The sequence below is a fragment of the Meriones unguiculatus genome, chromosome 18 (genome assembly GCF_030254825.1).
Source record: "Meriones unguiculatus strain TT.TT164.6M chromosome 18, Bangor_MerUng_6.1, whole genome shotgun sequence".
Lineage (NCBI taxonomy): Eukaryota > Metazoa > Chordata > Mammalia > Rodentia > Muridae > Meriones > Meriones unguiculatus.
The window spans coordinates 74,057,613-74,074,228 of record NC_083365.1 but is presented as its reverse complement, the minus strand read 5'-3'; the positions used below and the strand labels follow the sequence as shown (position 1 = coordinate 74,074,228).

Here is a 16,616-nt window from a genome sequence, read left to right as displayed (position 1 = left end):
AGTCGGTAACTTCAAAACCTGAAAGAATCCTTAAAGTCTACTTGCCATGCCATGTCTGCAGAACCGCATTTTCATAGCCTTTTCTTCTTTCTGCTGCACCTCTTCTGAAATGTTCCCCGAGCCTCAGGCTTGGGGGGCAATGGGAAGGCTGGAATGCAGGTACCATCTGTGGCTAAGCACTGACACTTTTTCTCAGCATTTTGACCATTTACTTTTTTATGTATGTATGTATGTATGTATGTTGTGTGTGTGCGCACATGTATGCAGATGTGCACACACATATGCATGGGTTCAGAGGCTAAAGAAAGGAATCGAGTGTTTTTCTCTGTTGTTTTCCAGCGTATTCCCTTGAGACTGGGTCTGTCACTGAACTGGAGGCTCCCCATCTTAGCTAAGCAGGCTGGCCAGCAAGCTCCTAGAGTCCTGCCTGTCTTCGCTCCCCCAAAATGGAGTTACAGGCGTGCACGGCCTTGCTCAGCGTTGAGGTGGCACTGGGGGTTGACTCAGCTCCTCGCTCCTGTGTAGCAAGGCTCCTCCCCACTAAGCCCTACCCCAGCCCTCAGCTGTCAGGCTTTTCAAAGCAGTGGTTTGAGAGAGCCTGGGCTTTCCCTCAGCAGCTCTGGTCCTGATGACCGGAGGGTGGAATGGCTCGCTCGGGAAGAAGGCACATGAAAGCAGGTTACAGCAATTGTTCCAATTGTAAGTCTGGATTCGGGTTGTCATGAATGTACCCTTTAAGCATTCCAACTTGACATGTACTTACTGAAAAGCTCATCCTGGAAAATCTAGCTCTTTCGGCAAACATGCACTTTATTAAAGTGCTTCAGTTGCCATGACAGCAACTGCAGTTCATAGCGGCTTGTTTTGAGAGAACTTCATTTCCACTTTCTGAGGCACCGACATCCAAGGCTAAAGCTCCTGCTAGCCTCGAGGCTCACGATATGATGAATTCCATTGTTCAGAAAATTTAGACATGCAAAATACAGCTTGCAGAATAAACCTTGAGGCTTTGCAGCTAAGGCAGATGAATTTTAGATAGGTATTTTAAATTTTTAATCTAAAAAATTGCTAAAGCTATGTTAACAACCAAAAACAGTCACTCTGAAAAATAGCTCTTAAGTTTATTCCCCAGGAGCAGCCACTGTCAGTTCTTGTAACAGCTGAGTGTTATTCTTTGTTTTATTTTAATTCACTCAAATTTCATCACTATGCTTTTGAAACACCTTAGTCTACATTGCTGCTTGCATTGTAGCTTCAGCTATATCAACTGATTTGTCAATTGGTAAGATGAAATTTTACCTTTTTGTATCTCTGCCTCCCCCTCTGCAGATACATATCTGTCTTATTTCCATTCTTCTATTCAAGTGACATAATTTTACTAATTTTTAAAATTATGTAATTTTGGCCTGATCAGTATTCACTACATATGTTATTAGACCCATGTTTAAAATACTGGTGAACCATGGGCTATACTGTTGGTTATTTTTTTATGCCATCTGATGTATTAATAATTATGTATGTTTAGATCAGGGTATACATGCAGTGCCTTGTTTGACTTTTTTATGGTGAAAACATTTAAAGTTCTTTCTTCTAGCTCTAGCTCTTTGATACATGGTGTCCACAGCCACTGGCTGTGTAGACACCAGAATGTCTTGTTTGTGTTTAATTGTATCTTTGTTCTCAAATGTGGAGTTTTCTTTTCTCTAGAACTCACTTCATTTTCTTTGGAGTTATTAACTTTCAAAATTGTCATCATCCTGTTTCTCCTTCCCTCCTCATTTTTTTGTGCCTCCCCTTTGCTTTCTCGTCCTCTTCCTTCTCCTTCCTCCTTTTTTTCTCCTTCCCCTCTCCTCCTTCTCTTCCCCCTCCTCTTCTCTTTCCTCTCCCTCCTTCCCATTTTACTCTTTCTTTCCCTCTTCTTCCTACTTTATCCTTTTTCCTCCTTCTCTTCCTCTTCCTTTTCTTCCTCCCCTGCTCTTCCTCCCTTCTATCTTCATTCATTCCCTCCCTTCTCCCTCTCTCCTTTTCTTCATTTATTCCTTCCTAGATAGCAAACCTAGAAGTTATGCACACCAGGCAAGTCTGTGCTTTATCACTGAACTATATACCCAGCCCTTCAGTATTTAGTAATAAAACTTTTTTTAATCTTTATGATACTTATGCATTATGACCACTTCCCTGATTCCATTGTTTGCATCTGTAACAGAATACTTGAGGCTAGAACATTTATAAACAATGTAAGTTTATTTAGCTCACAATTCTGGAGGCTGGATAAGCCAGTATCAAGGTACTAGCATCTGGTGGAGTCCTTTTTGCTGCTTTATCCCATGGCAGAAGACAAAGAGCAAGAGAATAGAGTGAATAAAAGATCGCTTGCAGTTTCCAGCCTTTTCTTAAGCAGCATCCATTCATTCATTCATAAGTGTAGTGCCCTCATAACCTACACACCTCTCTCTAGGCCCTGCACCCGCCACTGTCGCAGTGTGGATTATATGCTGAGTGCATCTCTTTAAGCATGCCTTCACATCATACTGCTTGCCCTCAGTCCAGGATCCCACTTACCCAAGCAAGCTCTGCCTTACCCTGTGCGAAGAACATGCCTGTAGTCTGATGGCAGGATGGGTGGGTCTGTGCCTGTGCCTGTGGGGTGGAACCTTCAGACAGGATGAGGCACAGGCCTGAGCACACTCCTCTACTCCCACATTCTCTGAACTTGTTCCTATGCTAGCTCCCCTCACCCTCTTCCTCCTGGGCTTTTAACATGACTTCAGTGGAAACACTGACTTCCTGTCCATTCCATATTGCCAGCTTAGGATCTCTCAGAATGGAGAATCAGGCATCATGTACTTTTTAGCTTCCAGAGGTTATCCTTTTGACTTTTGTGCCTATGTCCTTTGCTATTCTGAGACTAAGAGGAAATACAGGTTAAGTGAGCTCAGCCATCTTCATCCAAAATTTCTAAGTAACCAAATTTTTGTTGTTTATGAAAACATTTGTTTTCATTTTATATGTATATAGATTGTGTAGATGTATTTGTGTGTATATACGCACATGCATTTAGGTGCTTGTTGGGGCCATAAGAGGACATGTAACTCTTGGAGTTACAGGAAGTTGTGAACCACACAGTATAGGAGCTGGAAACTGAACTTGGGTCTCTGGAAGAGCAGCAAACACTTTTAACCACTAAACCACTTTTCCAGCTCCACGCCCTCTGTGTTTTTCATTTTTGGAGCTCAGGCTAGCCTGGAACTCACTCTGTAGCCCAGGCTCGTCTTAAACTTGTAATATCCCTGGCTCAGTCTTGTGGAATTGCAGGCATGTACCACCATAATTACCTAGTAACTAATAATACTAATTAAAAGCTGGCACATTTGTGTTTTTAAACTTAAGTCATCCCATGCTTATCTCTTACTCTTTCTGTAACTTGGAAAGACTTTAGCTAAGAATGCCCGTTCAGTGTTAATTTTTATGATTATTCCTTCTTCATGGATTTCTCCATTTCATTCTGCTATCTTAGACCTTCCCTCTTGTGCTCTTGAGCCTGTCACTTCAGCTTCTTCCAGAACCTTCTTGTTTTATTATGATTTCTGTTGCTTTGATAAAACACTGTGACCAAACACCTCTTGGACAGGAAAAGGTTTATTTCCCCTTACAGCTTGTAAGTCCACCGTCCGGGGATGTCAGGGCGGGAACCTGAACCTGGAGGCAGGAGCCAGTGCAGAGGGTGCTGCTCCCTGGCTTGCTCAGCCTGCTTTCTTACAGAACCCAGGACCATCAGCCCAGGGACGGCACCGCCCACAGTGGGCTGGGCCTCCTCCATCAATCATTAACCAAGAAGATGCTCTACAGACTTGTCTCCAGGCCATGTTATGGAGACATTTTCTCAGTTGAGAGTCTCCCTCTCCAAATGACTGTAGTTTGTATCAAGTTGACATATAAAATTAGCCAGTGCACTTCTGCATCGTAGAGACAACTAATTTTCCATTTCTCCTGGCCGCCTTCTACTTCTGCGCCTGCCTTTCCCTAAGTCCACTTCACTATCTCAATTTAAGAAGAAAGTGAACCTTAAACCTCAGCCCTAGTCTTTCTTCCACCTTTTTCTTAATCCTTTCCTTTTTATTTGTGTGAAACTGTTTTAATATCTATCTTCTCAACAGTGGTACCATTCTTCTCCCGCCCATACCTCATTTCTTTCCTCTCCTGTCCTGTATCCCACCTGTATTGTTGGTTGTGTCTGAAGTGGCCCTGGGGCCCCTCTGCTCCAGGCTTTCTTGCTACCTGCTGGCATAGAGGAGGTGATTAGGTCAGAAGAGTGCTGATCTCATCCGTGGCTGAGTTCACTCAGAGATTGGAGATTTGGTGGCATCTTTGGGAGTGATGTGGAGTGGTTAGAGCCCAGTTGGAAGATGTGGCACCCTGAAAAGGTGTGCATCTTTTGTCGCTCCTTGCTGAGTAGAGATGAGTAGAGTCCTCCACTATAGATTGCCTGTTCGACGCTCTGCCTCCCCAGGACTCGGAACTGGCCAGCAGTTAAGAGGAACTTGCCACCAGAATAAGTTTTCCGTGCTTTTCACTGGTTTGCCTTCGGTGTTTTGTCACAGCAATTAGGAAAAAAAGAAAACCTGATCAAACGAACAGCAGTGGACACACTCAGCTCTTCCACACACCACGTATCCGTGGGAGTCCTGAGTGAACAGGCTCCCAAGAGAAAAGGCAGCCAAAGTTCTGAAGATGGCTGGGCGTGTCGGGAGCTTCCTCCCCTTTCTTAAAAGTGGCGTAGCGCTTGGATAAACATGTGGATGATGTTAATAAACTTTGACTTTGATCCATAGGCAGGTGCAGTGAAGGACTACATTAAGATGCTGCTTCAGAATGAGTCGCTTAAGTTTCTGGTCTTCGCTCACCATTTAAGTATGCTCCAAGCTTGCACGGAAGCAGTCATCGAAAACAAGGTACTGCAATACTGCCTGTCTTCACTCTACTAAATATCACTTTTAGTCTCGTGATCCTTTTTTGGATTATGTTTTTTTTTTTTTTAAGAGTTATTTATTACTTATACAACATTCTACCTGTACACCAAATCTTACTATAGATGGTTATGAGCCACCTTGTGGTTGCTGGGAATTGAACTCAAGACTTTTTGGAAGAACAGCAAGTATTCTTAACCTCTGAGCCATCACTCCAGCCCTGGATTATGTTTTTTAATGCATAATTTTTCCCACAATTTATAAAGTATTTTCTTATGAGTTTTAATAATGTATTGTTACCATGCCGTACTCTTTTCTTCTTTATATCAATGTTAAAATTTTTCCTCTGTTCACCAGGTGGTGATGGTGCATGCGTTTAATCCCAGCACTCAGGGAGGCAGAGGCAGGCAGATCTCTGTGAGTTTGAGGCCAGCCTGGTCTACAAAGGGAGTTTCAGCACAGGAGCTCCACAAGGAGAGGAAAAAAAAATCTGGGCACAGGGGTCTTTCTGATACTAATACTCCAACCAAGGACCATGCATGGAGATAACCTAGAACCCCTGCACAGATGTAGCCCATGGCAGTTCAGTGTCCAAGTGGTTCCCTAATAATGGGAACCAGGCCTGTCTCTAACTCAGTGGCTGGCTCTTTGATCAGGGGGCTGAGGGGGGAGCAGCCTTAGTAGGCCACAGAGGAGGACAATGCAGCCAGTCCTGATGAGACCTGATAGGCTAGGGTGAGATGGAAGGGGAGGAGGACCTCCCTATCAGTGGACTGGGGGAGGGGCAGGGAGGAGATGAGGGAGGGAGGGTGGGATTGGGTGGGGATGAGGATGGGACCTACACCTGGGATACAAAGTGAATAAACTGTAATTAATAAAAAAAAATAACTAATTTTAAAAAGAAAGATCATTTGGCGATACTGTAATGGGTACTTTAGATGGATAGTCTCTTTTTTAAAGTAAATATTCTTATTTTTTAAGTTTTAGGTGATTTTTTCCATAGAATCTTTCATATTTGATTTGAAATTTAGGGCTTAACTTATTTTTATTAGGTTGATTCAGTTCTTTTTAGCTATTTCTAACACACGGCTCTTTTTTCACAGCTTAAATTGTTCTTGAAGGCAGTCTGTTCAGTTTAACACTTAATGAGGCTCCATTTTTTAAAGGTGTGTGTGGGCGCCTTAGGTCCTCAATTCAGTGGATACAGTCATCTCACACAGTTCCTTCAAGTTTAATAATGTGAAATTAGAGGTCATGGATAGTAGATTTAGAATGCTACTTTTCCAGTTAATATTTGGTTATATTTCAGAAATACATATACTACTCTCTATGCCTCCCTAAAGTCTGAGCAAAATCTCTCCTTCTCTCTCATGTGGCTCTAGTTTTACTCTGGAGTAAACTGGTCCTGTAACCCTAAAGTTGCTCTTTTTAAATAATTTATTTCTATTTTATGTGCATGTAAGGGTATCAGATCCCTTGGAACTGGTGTTACAGACAGTTGTGAGCTGCCGTTTGGTGCTGGGAATTGAATCCATGCCCTTTGGAAGAACAGACAGTACTATTAACCACTGAGCCATCTCTCTGGCCCCCTAAAGTTACTCTTACCTGCTGCCTAAAGGTTGTGTATTAACTTGCATAGAATGCTGCTGAAGAAACATTTGCTTAATTTTAACAATATTCATAGAGCTCCTGTTGCATAAAAGCAATTACCCTTGGCGTTGGTGGTTGTCTAAGTTACTTTTCTGTTGCTGTGTAAAAATACCATGACGAAAGCAACTTAACTTTTGGAGGAAGAGTTTATTGGGCTTACAATGTTAGAGGTGAGTCCATGACCATCCTGACAGGGAGCATGGCTGCAGGCATGGTGCTGGAGCAGCAGCCCAGAGACTAGATGTTGAGACAACAGGGCAGGGAGAGAGCTAGCTAGGAATGGCATAGGCTCTGAAACCTCCAAGCCCACCCTCAGTCACACACCTCCAACATGCCTGCACCCCCAACCCTTCCCAGACAGGTCCACCAACTGGGACCAAGCATTCAAGCGGGAGCCTAGGGGACCATTCTCACTCAAGCCACCATAGTGGTATTAAGATGCGTTAAACACTATCTTCAAGCAGCTTAAAAGTCAGAAATTAGAGTGTTGGGCAAAGACAGTCTCTTGTCACCAAACCTGATAACCTGAGTTCAGTCTCTGAAACCCACATGGTGAAAGGTGTAGGTTGTCCTTTACCTCCATATATGTATCATGGTGTTCATGCTTGTGAGCTCTCTCTCACACACACACCACAGTAATATGTGTAATGAAAATTTTAAGTAAGAAATTGTTATATTTATTAAGATTCTTACTGTATAACATTGCTGATGTACCGTTTTAACCAGTTTGCATCTTCATATGAGTATTAAGGTAGGTATAAAATAAGGCTGCATAGGGCATGTCTAATTTCGCTATTCCCCTTGTTGATGCTAGGCTCGTTACATCAGGATAGATGGAAGTGTGCCATCTTCAGAAAGGATTCATCTGGTGAATCAGTTTCAGAAGGATCCCGATACCCGGGTGGCTATCCTGAGCATTCAGGCTGCTGGCCAGGTAAGGGATACGGGTCCTGTTTGATAACAAAATGGCGTGGATATTACAAAAAGTCCATTAGTTCCAACTTTGATTTATTAAATTATAATTGTATATCTGGATGTCTATTGTAGTATTCATTGTACTTAAGAGTGCTAGAAAATGTAAGTCAGCCTCTTACTTTTATTCTTTGAAATTTCCTACATGTCTATAGGTATCTTAGTCATGTCTGCCCCATACCCGCCTTCTTCTGCTCCCCTCACCCTCCTCCAACATATCTCTCTCCTAACTTCATTTCTTTCCCCCCTCAAATAACCCATTGAGTTCAGTTAGCACTACCCATGAGCATGGGTGTGGAGTCAGCCATTGGGGATAGACATTCTACCAGTGGCCACTCCGGCCAAAGAAAAGTGACCCGGGCTGTCCTGACCTCTGTCCTGACCACATGCAGTTAGTGAATGGGTGTTTTCTCATGTGGACTCTTTCACTGCAGGGGAATAGCCCCAACGACGTTCTTAGGACTACATCCCTTCTGGCCCTTTGTTTTGTTTGTCTGCCTGTTTTTGAAATGAGGTTTCACTTTGTCCTCTCGGGCAGACCTGAAACTCACTTTGTAGACCAGGCTGGCCTTGGGCTCACAGAGATCTGCCTGCTTCTGCCTCTCAGAGTGCTGGGACTAAAGGCTTGCACCACTACATCTGGTTTCTTCCAGAATTTTGCCTTTTATTTCTTTGTGTAACAGCCCTGGCCTTCTTGGAACTCACTTTGTAGACCAGGCTGTCAGATTCACCTACTTCTGCCTCCCAAGCGCTGGAATTAAAATCATGCACCACCACACCTGGCCTCCAAGCTAAAATCTTTTATCCAGGGGAAGCAGCTCACATTCCTCCCTCAAATGACCAAGACAATCTATAAAATTTAAAAGTGGGGATGTAATTTGGGGCTTATGGTTCCAGAGGGTTAGAGTCCTACCCATCATGGCGGGGAGCACAGTAAGCACAGGCAGGCATGGGGCTGTGGTTCCAGCAGCCGGGAGCTTCCATCCGGATGCACAAGACAGAGCATAACTGGGAGTGGCTTGGCTTTCTAAAACCTCAAAGCCCGCCCCAGTGACACACCTCCTCCAGAAAGACCACACCTCCTAACCATTCCAAACCAGGGAAGGCCCAAGTATTCAAATACATAAGCTGTGGGGCCCATTGTTAGTCAAACCATCACAGTCCAGGCTGCCCACAGATAGACAGGTGTCATGGTAAGCCTAGGAGTTGTCTAAGGACTTCCTTCATGTTTGATTGAAGTCCTACTATCTGACTATTATCGGTTAGAGTATTCCAGCCATAGATATATTACCAAGAACCTAAAATTAGACGTGAGTGAGTGCTTCTGTCAGGGGATAAATAAGATGAAACCAGGCAGGAGAACCAGGGCTATTATAAGCTTAAAATGTAATTAAAAATAAGTGACGTCTTGAAATGTAGAATGTACATGGCACTCATATTTTATTCAACTTTGTGTTACTGAAGCTCTTACATAAATCAGCACTTATATATGTGACAACTGATCTCATAAGGACAAAAAAGAGAAGGGAGGGCTTTGTTCTAGGTGACATCCCATATTGTAGATTGTCTATTCCTTAGAATGATAGTGATCTTGTGAGCATGGTGATGTGTGCACACTCATGCTTGTGTGTGTGTAAATATTGCATGCTTGTGTGTATGTGTGTATGCATACTTTTGGAGGCCAAATGTGGGTCTCAGGGGCCAGGAATTATAACTCCAGAATTATCTACTTTGTTTGTTTGGTACTTGGTTGGTTTGTTTGTTTGTTTTGGGAGGTTTGCGTCTCTCTTTGTAGCCCTTTCTGTCCGGGCGCTCACTATGTAGAGCAGGCTGGCCTTGAGCTCACAGACTTCTGCCTGCCTCTACCCACTGAGTGCTGAGATTAAAAGTGTGCACCACCATTGGAGGGCTTCTTGTACCTTGGATTTTGTTTTGTTTTGTTTCGGTTTGGTTTGGTTTGGTTTTTGGTTTTTTGAGACAGGGCTTCTCTGTGTAGCCATGGTTGTCCTGAAACTCACTCTGTAAACCAGGCTTGCCTCAAACTCACAGAGATCTACCTTCCTCTGCCTCCTGAATGCTGGGATTACAGGCATGGGCCACTACCACCACCCAGCACATACATCTGTTTTGTTTTTTTGGTGTTTTGTGTGGATTTGGGAGCTATGCTGACTGGCAGTAGGTCCCCAGAAGCTGTCCAGCCCGCCTCCTGAGCACTAGAATTGCAAGCACACACCGTCACACTGAGCTTTCTACACAGGGACAAGAACTCAGGTCCCGACGTTTGCAGGCAAGCATTTCCTGGCTCCTGGTCATATGCTTTTTACAAGCTTAGCAGTGGCCATCTGATAATACTACTTGTTTTTTTCAGTATTACTCTTAAAATGGCTTTGGTGTCATAAATAACAACTCAGCTTTAATATTTTGTTTAGTTTTATACTGTTTTTTATTACTCCTGACCCATTTTATGAAGTGACTAATTTAAAAGGAATTTGTTGCCCTATTGAATGAATGATCATATGATTTAGTTATAACTCAAAAAAAATTTTCAAGTAAAGTAAAAATAATAGTGTTAACAGTCTCAGAAATGCCTCCCTCACAGAAGCTCAAGTGTCTGGGAACAGCATGGGGTAAGCCGTCTTCCCAAGGCAAGCAGGCCTCGCCCGCCTCCACACCATTGGGGCCACAGTCACGCGCTCAAAGGTCACTCAGCCTGCTCCTGGAACTGATGCACCTTGACACACTCTCATCTGCGCACTTTGCCTTATTTCATGTGTTGGCTATAAAACAAGACTTAACACTTTGCTGCCATGGTGTTTCGGGTTCGCGCAGAAGCCAGGCGTGCAGAGAATGCGGCAGCGTCTGACGCGGAGATGAGAGGCAGTACCCTTCAGGGCGTGGAGTTCCCCCGGGGAGATTCTGCAGGAGGAAATCGCATGCCAGGGGACACGTTGCCTCACTCTGCAGCATCGTGGTTGGGATTAAATGAAGAACATGTCAGTGCTTGATGCCTAGTTGCCATGGATACCATGTGCTACAAATTATATTCTCTTTTCATAATGTATTTTGTTAGGTTTTCCAGCAGCAAAGTGAGTCGAGCTCGTCATCAGAGGATAAGGCGGTTTTGTGTGTGCAGCCCCGTCAGCCTGTTGAAGTGCCTTCAGACATGTCCTCTTGCAGCTCACTTGCATATCTTGGAATAAGTAGTCTTCACTTGCTGCTGATGAGTTTAATCTTCCTTATTTGTCTGAAGGTGCATGACTTACTTTTTTTTTAATTTTTTGGTGTTCTAGTTTCATCTCTGTTGCTGTGGTAAAAACACTAACAGAAACAATTTTGATGGGGGGGGAAATAGGATTTATTTCAGCTTACAGGTTATGATCCATACCCGAGGGAAGCCAGGCCAGGAACTCCAGCGGGACCGGAAGCAGGCACACTGTTCACTTCTCGTGTCACTCGTGCTCAGCTGGCTTCCTCACAAAGCGCAGGACCACTCGCCCAGGGAATGCTGCTGCCACAGTTACATCAGTTAGCTATCAAGATGGTTCCCCACAGGCATGCCTACAGCCCAGGCTGCCCTGAGCGTGACTGTCCACTCCCTTCCCGGATGGCTCTAGGCTGTCCAGTTGACACTTATTTTCTCTCCTTTTAATGTGTTCAAGAAAGCTTTGTGCCGTGTGAGTCTCATGCACAAACACGTCTCGGCTCAGCGTGTGCGTGCCTCAGTTACTCTGCTCTGTTTTGCTTAGGGTTTGACGTTTACTGCGGCCAGTCACGTCGTCTTTGCTGAGTTGTACTGGGACCCGGGACATCTCAAACAAGCCGAAGACCGTGCTCACCGAATCGGACAGTGCAGTTCTGTGAATATTCACTACCTTATCGCAAACGGCTCTCTGGACAGCCTGATGTGGGCAATGCTGAATCGAAAGGTAGGGCTTGGGTTTTCGTGTCTTTATTGCAGCCTGTGCACTGCGGGAGGCAGGAGGCTGTTTTAATGTGTGCCAGCGAAGGCTGCTCCAGGGTGCCACGATAACTAGCAGAGACTCAGATCATGAAGTCTCCGCCCTTCACTTCTTGCCGGCCTGACACCAAGGCATCAGCTTCCACGCATGGAAATCCAAGCTTCAGCTCTACCTTGGTGTATGTATATCCGTGTGGGGGTAGGTCCACGTGCGTGGAGGTGTCTATGGAGGCAGACAAAGGCGTCAGGTCCCCTGAGGCTGGAATTATAGGGGCTGTGGGTTCAAGGAGACCACCTTGGGTCCTCTGCCATCTCTAGGTCTTGTGGAAGCCCTTTTCCAATTGTTTTTTGTTGGTTGGTTGGTTGTTTTGATTTTTATTCCTCCTAACTTTCTCAAGTGCTGAGGTTGAACTCCGGGCCTTGCACGTGGCTCACACATGCTTCACAGGTGCTTTCACAACTGCTTCCACTGCTTTAGAAGTGAGGCTAGGATCAGCTAGATCCTAACATCTGAAACACCGCATCTTTTTTTTGTGACTGAGACGAAACTACTGAATCTTTTCCAAAAGATTCTTGAGTTTCCAAGTAATGTTAACAGAAAATAGCCTGTACCCTCTCCTGAGCTGTCTCTTTTGCCCAACATGGAAGGATGCTCACAGAAGAGGCTTGACCAAGAGGAGAGTTTCTTAGCCATTAGGAATGCTGTAGCAGTACTACACACTGGGTGGCAGGTGATGAATGGAAGCATACTCCTCCCTGCTCTGGAGGGTGGTTGGTGACATCAGGGAGCCAGCATGGTCAAGCTGGGTAAGACTTCCTGTTCAAACCTCCTATGGTTGAAAGAAAATGAGAATTTTCTCATTTTATAAGGGCAGTGATCTCATTTGTGAGGTCTTATGCTGACTAGCTTTATGTCAGCACAAGCGAGTGTCAGAGAAAAAGAAGCCTCACTTGAAAAAAATGTTTTCATAAGACCAGGCTGTAACAGGCCTATAGGACATTTTTTTAATTAGTGATTTTTGGGGGAGGGCCCAGCCCATTGTGGGTGGTTCCATTCCTATGCCCATGGTCCTGGGTTCTATAAGAAAACAGGATAAGCAAACCACGAGGAGCAAGCCAGTAAGCAGCACACACACACACACACACACACACACACACACACACACACACACACACACCGTGGCCTCTGCATCAGCTCCTGCCTCCAGGTTCCCGCCCTGTTTGATTTCCTGTCCTGACTTTCTTTGATGAAGAACAGTGATGTGAAAGGATAAGCCGAATAAAAACTCTTTCATCCCGAAGTTACTTCAGTCATGGCTCCACCCCATAACTAACAAAGTCTCCACCTCCTAATACCATCACATCAGTTGTTAGGGTTTCAGTATATGAATTTTGGAGAGACATTTTTAGTCTATTACATTTTACCCCGTAGTTTCATTTTTGTTGCCCTGATTTAAAACAAAACAAAAAAACACTAAAAGCAACTTAAGGAAGAAAGGGTTTATTCATCTTTTAACTCCAGGTAACAGCCAATCATTGAGGAGAAAGCAAGGTAGGAGCATGAAGCAGCTAATGAAATCATGTCCACAGTCGAGAACAGGGAGAAATGAGTGCATGCTAACTGTTGACCTCCTTTTTTCACTTTTCCTCCATCCAGAGCCCAGCCCATGAATAGTACCACCCAGTTGGAAACACAGCCTCACATGCATGTCCACAGGCCAACCTGATCTAGGCAGTCTTTATCAAGATGCATCTGCTGATTCTAGGTTGCATCTAGTTGTAAAACTAACTGTTATCTGTGCCCATAAAATCCATGGGCTTCTCACATGCAAAATGCATTCATTCATTCTAACCAAAATCTCAACATCTCATATAAATATTATCTAAGTTGGATATGGATGAGACTCATCTGGAGGTGAAGTTCCTCTCCAGTTGTGACTCTGAGAAACCAGCTACGTTATATGCTTCCAAACTACCACTGCGGGAGAGATGTCTAGAGTGGAAAGGAGCTGATCCCTAGAGTCTTAGCACCTCACAGGGTAAAGGGAGTAAGGTATCACTGGCCCTGTACTATCCTCCAGGCCACCAACTGCCCCGCCGGTCGATGCGCTGGGATGGGGACATCAGCCTGTCTTAGCTGGGCACTGGCCACACGGTCTGCAGTGGCTTGCCTGCTTCCAGGTTCTGTCAGGGTGGAGGGAAATCAACTCCAGAGCTCTAGTCGGCAGCCCCACACCCTGTAGCTCCCTCACTATTGGTGTTTAAAATCCCGTGGAGGACAGTCTGTCCTGCACCTTGCCGCCCTGCCCGGAGCCCCGGCGCTCCCTGAATTGCCTTTGTAGCCTCTCTTCCTTTGTTTTGTATTCCGGTCAAGTAGTGCTGTGCCCAGGTCTGTGCGGTTCCGGAAGGCACTGTGCAGAGTTCCCCTTACTCTGCTGTAGTGTCTGGTTGCTTCCCTCCCAGCTGACTCTGCTGGTGCCGCCCTGCCTGCTTCTCACTCTTACTGAGTTGACTGGTTAAGTTGCAGTTCGTGTCCCGTGCCACCTGTTACGCCAAATGGTCCCTTGGACAGACCTCAGTGTTCTCTTCAAAACAATTTTTCTCGTTTGTTCATTCAGTCTTGATGAGCTCAGAATTTCCCCAAATTTAAATTGTTACCTTTTTGCTTCACAGTTCTGTCTATATTTCTCTCTTCTTGCATTTACCACACATAATCAAAAGGAAACATGCTGCTCCTTCAGCATGTCCTCAGAAACCTCAGCGAGATGTGCTCTCATTGCCTGCAAGTTCTTTCTTTCAAAAGTAACAAGACATTGTCCATGTAGTTAAGTTCTTGGCTTTTGACCAAAGTGACCTTTCCCCCAGTGTTCAATAGCTCCTCATTGTCGTCTGAAACATCTCTGTTCCCAGTGCCATTCAGTTCCTGATTGTGTGGGTGTTCTTTAAGAAGGGAGATCTTCCTCTGCTGCCCTCCTTGTTGACTTGTAATAGCTTTAACATTCCCTCTATGGATTATCTAGCACGCACACTTACGCTCCAGCCTCTGCCATCACCTGCTGTGTAAACCCTCTCCTACTCCCAGGCAGCAGCCGTACTTTTGGGACATCAGTTTCTATATAAGAACTTTGGGATACTTTAGCAAAATACCATCAAAATAAATAGAAATGCTTTCTGCCACTAATCCCATGGAAGTGGGCCTCACCTTCATGACGTACTCACTTCTCAAAGATGCTGCCCTCTAACGTCACCACCAAGAGGACAGAATGCAACTTAATGGGGAGAGGCTCAGATAAACATTCTTTTGCAGTGAGTTCTGAAGAGTGATCATTATAGAATGACCAACCATGTTTAGGGAAAAGTCTTAAGTACATAAACATTAAAACAAAAAGTTCATGAGGAAAGTGAATACATATCATGTTTCTGTTAAATCTCCCTAAACAGTTGGTAGTTGCACTATAATTTTGTTTTCTGGGGTGTTTCTTTAACTTTTCATTGATCCTTTGTGAGTTTCAAGTCATGCACCCCAATCCCACTCCTCTCCTCATCCCTTTGTATCTGCCTTCTGCCCTCTGTCCTTGCAACCTCCCCTCCAAAACAAAAATGAAACAAAGCCCAGAAGACACATCATCCTGGAAGCTGCCGTGTGTCACAGTGTGACCTACAGCACACCCTCTTGTCACACATCTTTTCTTGCAAGTGTTCGTGTGATGTGTCGTTGGTCTGGTGCAAGGCCTCTGGCTTCTGGTACATATCAATACGTGGTCCTCACCAGGACTCCGGCCCCGTGTCACAGAGATCCTGCAGTGTTGGGTGAGCAGGACCGGCCCTTTCTCCAGCAGTTCACGCGTGGGGTAGGTTTGGGGACGGCAGCCTGCTGCACCCGCACCACCACGGTTTCCTTTCCAGCACTGCAGGGCCGGCGTTCCCGCTCTGCCGACTGCAAGAGGTGGCAGTTCGAAACTGAAAGTTGTAGTTTAAATACCCACACTGCTAAAGCCGTGATCTGGTAAAGTACTAAGGCTTTTCTCAGTGGGTAACTTTAGGACTTGAGTGCAAAGTCGAGGCACTCATGAGAGATTGCCGGCTTTGGGGTGACTGTGGCCAGAGCTTCATCGTTTCTCCCCCACAGGCCCAGGTCACAGGAAGCACCCTGAATGGCAGGAAGGAGAAACTCCAGGCTGCAGAAGATGACAAGGAGAAGTGGGGTTTTCTGCAGTTCGCTGAAGCATGGACCCCAAGTGACAGCTGTGAGGATCTCAAGGATGCCGTGTTCACTCATGTAAGTGAGCGGGACTCATCCTTTGCTGCTGTTTTACTCAGTTATTTGTGTTTTCCCTCTCTCCCCTTACCCCCGCCGTGTGTGTGTGTGGGGGGGGTCAACATCCGATGCCTTCCTCTATTGCTTTTCACTTCATGTTGAAACAGGATCTGCCCTTGTCATTTTGAGAACCGTGTCTCCTGCGCTAGGGGTTATAAGCTTGTACCACCATACTGAGCTTTTGCCTGGGTTTTGGGCACCCAGACCAAGGTCCCTGTGCTTTCATAGCAAGTACTTTGCCACTGACTCACCTCTCCAGCTCCTTTCTCTACATTTTTAATACCTGGAAAATGCACTTTGTTACATATCATTTTAAATAACAATTCTATTATGTTCTTGAAAAACTTGAAGAAGCAAAACTTAATTTTGCTACTGAACAAGTTTATATTTTCTAACCGTTTCAGAATTTAATGCTCAGCTCTCTTGAAAAACAACCTGAATAGAATCTAACCTTTAGGAGATAATACTAGAGAAAATATTTTTATGACCTTGAAGATAGGGAAGGATAGAAGTGTGCCTCAAAATATACACATAATAAAGGAAAAGATTGAAATGCTGACTAGAAAGATGAAAAGCTTTTCACTGGGGCTGAGTCATGAAGATGGTGAGGTTAAGGCCAGCCTGGACTATATAGAAATCTAGCCAACCTGAGCTACATAGCAAAAGCCTGTCTCAAAAACAAAACCAACCAAAAGTTATTCATAAAAGAAGACAGACCCTACTGGTAACTGTGATCGGTCCTGTGTGGTGA

General features: G+C 44.8%; 1 protein-coding gene across 5 annotated transcripts in view; it reads left to right on the top strand.

The window, feature by feature from the left end:
- The window catches only part of Zranb3 (zinc finger RANBP2-type containing 3), a 133,386-nt gene that overhangs the window by 77,246 nt on the left and 39,524 nt on the right, over positions 1-16,616 (top strand). For 4 of the 5 annotated variants that reach the window (XR_009587461.1, XM_060371885.1, XM_060371883.1 and 1 more), the window contains exons 9-13: positions 4,833-4,952; positions 7,432-7,551; positions 10,660-10,839; positions 11,336-11,515; positions 15,677-15,826. Coding sequence is in view for 4 of the 5 variants with exons in the window: in XM_060371885.1 (XP_060227868.1) it covers positions 4,833-4,952; positions 7,432-7,551; positions 10,660-10,839; positions 11,336-11,515; positions 15,677-15,826 (750 nt within the window). In the remaining variant the exon portion in view is untranslated. The remainder of the gene's footprint in view (positions 1-4,832; positions 4,953-7,431; positions 7,552-10,659; positions 10,840-11,335; positions 11,516-15,676; positions 15,827-16,616) is intronic. The other variant, XM_060371886.1, reaches the window with a different exon arrangement.